Source organism: Pseudomyrmex gracilis, unplaced genomic scaffold, assembly GCF_002006095.1.
Source record: "Pseudomyrmex gracilis isolate BER0280 unplaced genomic scaffold, ASM200609v1 scaffold_226, whole genome shotgun sequence".
Taxonomy (NCBI): Eukaryota; Metazoa; Arthropoda; class Insecta; order Hymenoptera; family Formicidae; genus Pseudomyrmex; species Pseudomyrmex gracilis.
The window spans coordinates 67,104-70,540 of NW_018020810.1; the positions used below are offsets into that span (position 1 = coordinate 67,104).

The window sequence follows — 3,437 nt, forward strand, 5'->3', positions numbered from 1 at the left end:
TTTTCTCCGATACAGTGATTCGATGATGAACCTCACGGCGGGTAATCCGCACGGCAATGGCTTGATCTACGCCGGTTTCAATCAGGATCAAGGTAGTCGTTGTTCCTTGCACCTGTTTTTTTTTTTTTTTTTTTTTTTTTTTTTTTTTTTTTTTTGGGGGGGTTTTTTTGACAGCACGCGTTTCGTCCCGAGAACCGCATCATCTCGAATCCTCTTTCGCGTCTAACCTGACTCTCTCTGTACGCTGCTATTTTTTGTTTACGTGGTCGATCGCGGATGCCGACGCAACAAGATATTTGGCAACGTTTCCAATTAGCGCGCGCTAACAGATTTATCGCTGAAACATTGTTCATTGCGATCGGGAATAATTCACTTTCGCGAATTGTGTTAGGCGCGGTATCTTCCACGCGTTAACCCCATCGACGGCTCGCTAACCGCTGTAACGTCAAATCACTTTTAAAATCTTGTTGTTCTTTGAACGCTCGTTCAATCTTAAGTTTGCCAGTTTGGAGCAACTAACACAGCGTGGATCGTGTGTACTCTCTTAGTTGCTCACAACTACATTTTCACACAGTTTGTAATGGATTTTTGTCAAGAAGTTTTATTACATCTCTCTGATCTCCTTAATAATTGTCTTAAATAATAATTTCTTCTTAATAATAAATAATATCAATTTTTGGTTTGTTTTATTTCTTTGGAAAGAACATGTGATAAAAACACATCTGGAGAGATTCAGAAAGAAATTTGTCTCTGATGGGATATTATTACTGTGAATATATGTGAATAAGATATAGACAAAAAGATAAAAGAGATGTAATAATTTCTCTATTCGCAGGATGTTTCGCTTGCGGCATGGAAAATGGATTCAGAGTTTACAATTGCGATCCGCTGAAGGAAAAGGAGAGACACGATTTCAGCGATGGAGGTCTGGGTTATGTAGAAATGCTTTTCAGATGTAATTATTTAGCATTGGTTGGCGGCGGATCAAAACCAATATATCCAACAAATAAAGGTTAGTTTTCTGTTTGTATTCCATGATGTCAAACAATTGTCAACAGATGGAAAGTACAAAGAGATAAATTAAATACATGGTATGTGTATAATTGCAGTTATGATATGGGATGACATAAAGAAATTACCGGCAATTACCTTAGAATTTAATGCTCCTGTAAAAGGAGTGAAATTGCGAAGGGACAGAATAGTGGTTATATTGGAAGGTGTAATAAAAGTTTACACGTTTACGCAAAGTCCGCAACAATTGCACGTGTTTGAGACTAATCCCAATCCGCGAGGATTGTGCGTTTTGTGTCCAAATAGCAACAACTGCTTGCTTGCTTTTCCTGGACGTAAAAATGGTCACGTTCAAGGTAAAAACGAAGATTTGTTGTACACAAATCGAGAGAACCAGAGAATTTATAATATAATTTTATTTGTGATTTGCATAAAATGGTGTCATGTAACATCGGAATTGTGGTATATATATTTCAGTTATAGATTTGGCTAATACAGAGAAGCAACCTTTAAACATAGAAGCTCACGAAACACCTTTATCTTGCATAGCTTTAAACCTACAGGGCACCAGATTAGCCACCGCCTCGGAAAAAGGCACTCTAATTAGAGTATTTGACACACAAAGCGGTAATATGATCAACGAACTAAGAAGAGGAGCAAATCACGCAAATATCTATTGGTAAGCGCGCGATAATAAGATGCGACAAAAATTTATATATATATTACGTGACATACTGACGTATACTTTTTTTTTGTTTGTTTTACTGCAGTATAAATTTTAATCACGATTCCACGTGGCTGTGCGTTGCAAGCGATCACGGAACTGTACATGTATTTGCTGTTGAAGATCAAAAACTAAATCGCCAATCTAGTTTAGCTTCCGCCACGTTCCTGCCAAAGTACTTTAGTTCGAGTTGGAGCTTTTGCAAATTTGAAGTGCCAGGTGGTCCCCAGTGCATGTGCGCGTTTGGTCAAGATAACAACAGCATTATAGGTAAGGCAGTATTATACACGTATATAAAGTACAAAATATCTCGCGTAACAATTTTTTGTGCATGTTTGCAATTTTTTTGTGCAGTGATATGCGCGGATGGTAGTTATTACAAGTTCGTATTCAACAACAAAGGTGAATGCACCAGGGACTTTTACGCGCAGTTTCTTGAACTGACCGACGACAAAGTGTGACTGGAAGAACTCCCCTAACTGCGCGGGGGCAAAAATCGACTTTCGGGTTCCTTCGTTGTTATCATTTATATCGGGGATGATAAGCAAAAATACGCGGTACATCGTGTTGTAGCGAAGACTTCACACGACACGTGCGAAATGTTCATATACAAAATTTAATGTCCATGCTCGGACGATATATACGCGATAGAGGACCAAATGAAGAGTTCTATTAATTGTTGGTGACACCGAACGTTTAATGTATTATGCAAGTTTCTCGAAAACAAAAGAAGCAAAAAACAAAAAAAAACAAAAAAAAACTTACAGAAAAGATAATATTGACAAGATGTCGTTTAAATGTGTTAATATTATTGAGATTGATTGTGTGTCTCAATCTTGTTACACGAGGCTTTTTTAGGCTCTCACGCCTAAATGTTAAAATAGAGAAAAGTGCAGGATTTTAAATATAACAAACGGAAGGAACATCCCAGATATGTGGGACGCCCGCCGCAGTTATTTGTTGAACCGATACAGTTTTTCTTACATTTTAGATAAAAAATCTCTCGCTGCGATTAGCCGAAGCAAACGTTAATCATAAATATTATTATTATTGTGGCAGAAAACAACACTAATCATTTTTTTTATTTTTTACAGCTTTGCGATAAAAGCTTGTGCAACGCAATTGTGTGTAGTCCTATTTACGATTACGGTTTTTTCATAACTCAAAAATGTTTTTCATAAAACTATCATCAAGTGGTCTTTCATTATATATATATATATATATAAACATAAAATTTGCTGTAAAAACGATACACACACACACTTCTACTCTTCGATAAGATTTTACGCGGATAGTTATCATGTAAGTGCATTTGTTGGCGATTTGATAAATGTTATCTTTGTTTACAGCCTAATCATGTCTCATGTGTATTATACGTTATATACATACATACATATATATTATATATATATACGTACATACATATGTATATATGTATGTGTATTGTACTATATTCTCTATAATTTTTTTTACATATTATATGTTTTTTCACATATATATTTATGATATACATATAACACACATACACGCAAGAAGTGTGAGTTTCACACACGATGATATTGTCGCAAGTAACAACAAGGTTGTAATTTCGCAAAGAAAAAGTTGGGTTCAAGTATCAAATAAAATCCAATTATGCCACGACTCTCGGAGTCCTGTCGCACAATTTCTCTTTATTAGATTAATTTTTTTTTTTTTTTTTTTT

General features: G+C 35.7%; 1 protein-coding gene across 7 annotated transcripts in view; it reads left to right on the forward strand.

Moving 5' to 3' along the window:
* The window catches only part of LOC109858832 (WD repeat domain phosphoinositide-interacting protein 3), a 3,401-nt gene extending 902 nt beyond the window's left edge, over positions 1-2,499 (forward strand). For 2 of the 7 annotated variants that reach the window (XM_020436479.1, XM_020436476.1), the window contains exons 2-6: positions 836-1,012; positions 1,110-1,367; positions 1,489-1,690; positions 1,782-2,005; positions 2,090-2,499. In XM_020436479.1, coding sequence (XP_020292068.1) covers positions 853-1,012; positions 1,110-1,367; positions 1,489-1,690; positions 1,782-2,005; positions 2,090-2,196 — 951 coding nt within the window. In that variant the 5' untranslated portion in view covers positions 836-852 and the 3' untranslated portion in view covers positions 2,197-2,499. The other 5 variants (XM_020436475.1, XM_020436474.1, XM_020436481.1 and 2 more) reach the window with 5 other exon arrangements.
* The last annotated feature ends 938 nt before the right edge of the window (positions 2,500-3,437 follow it).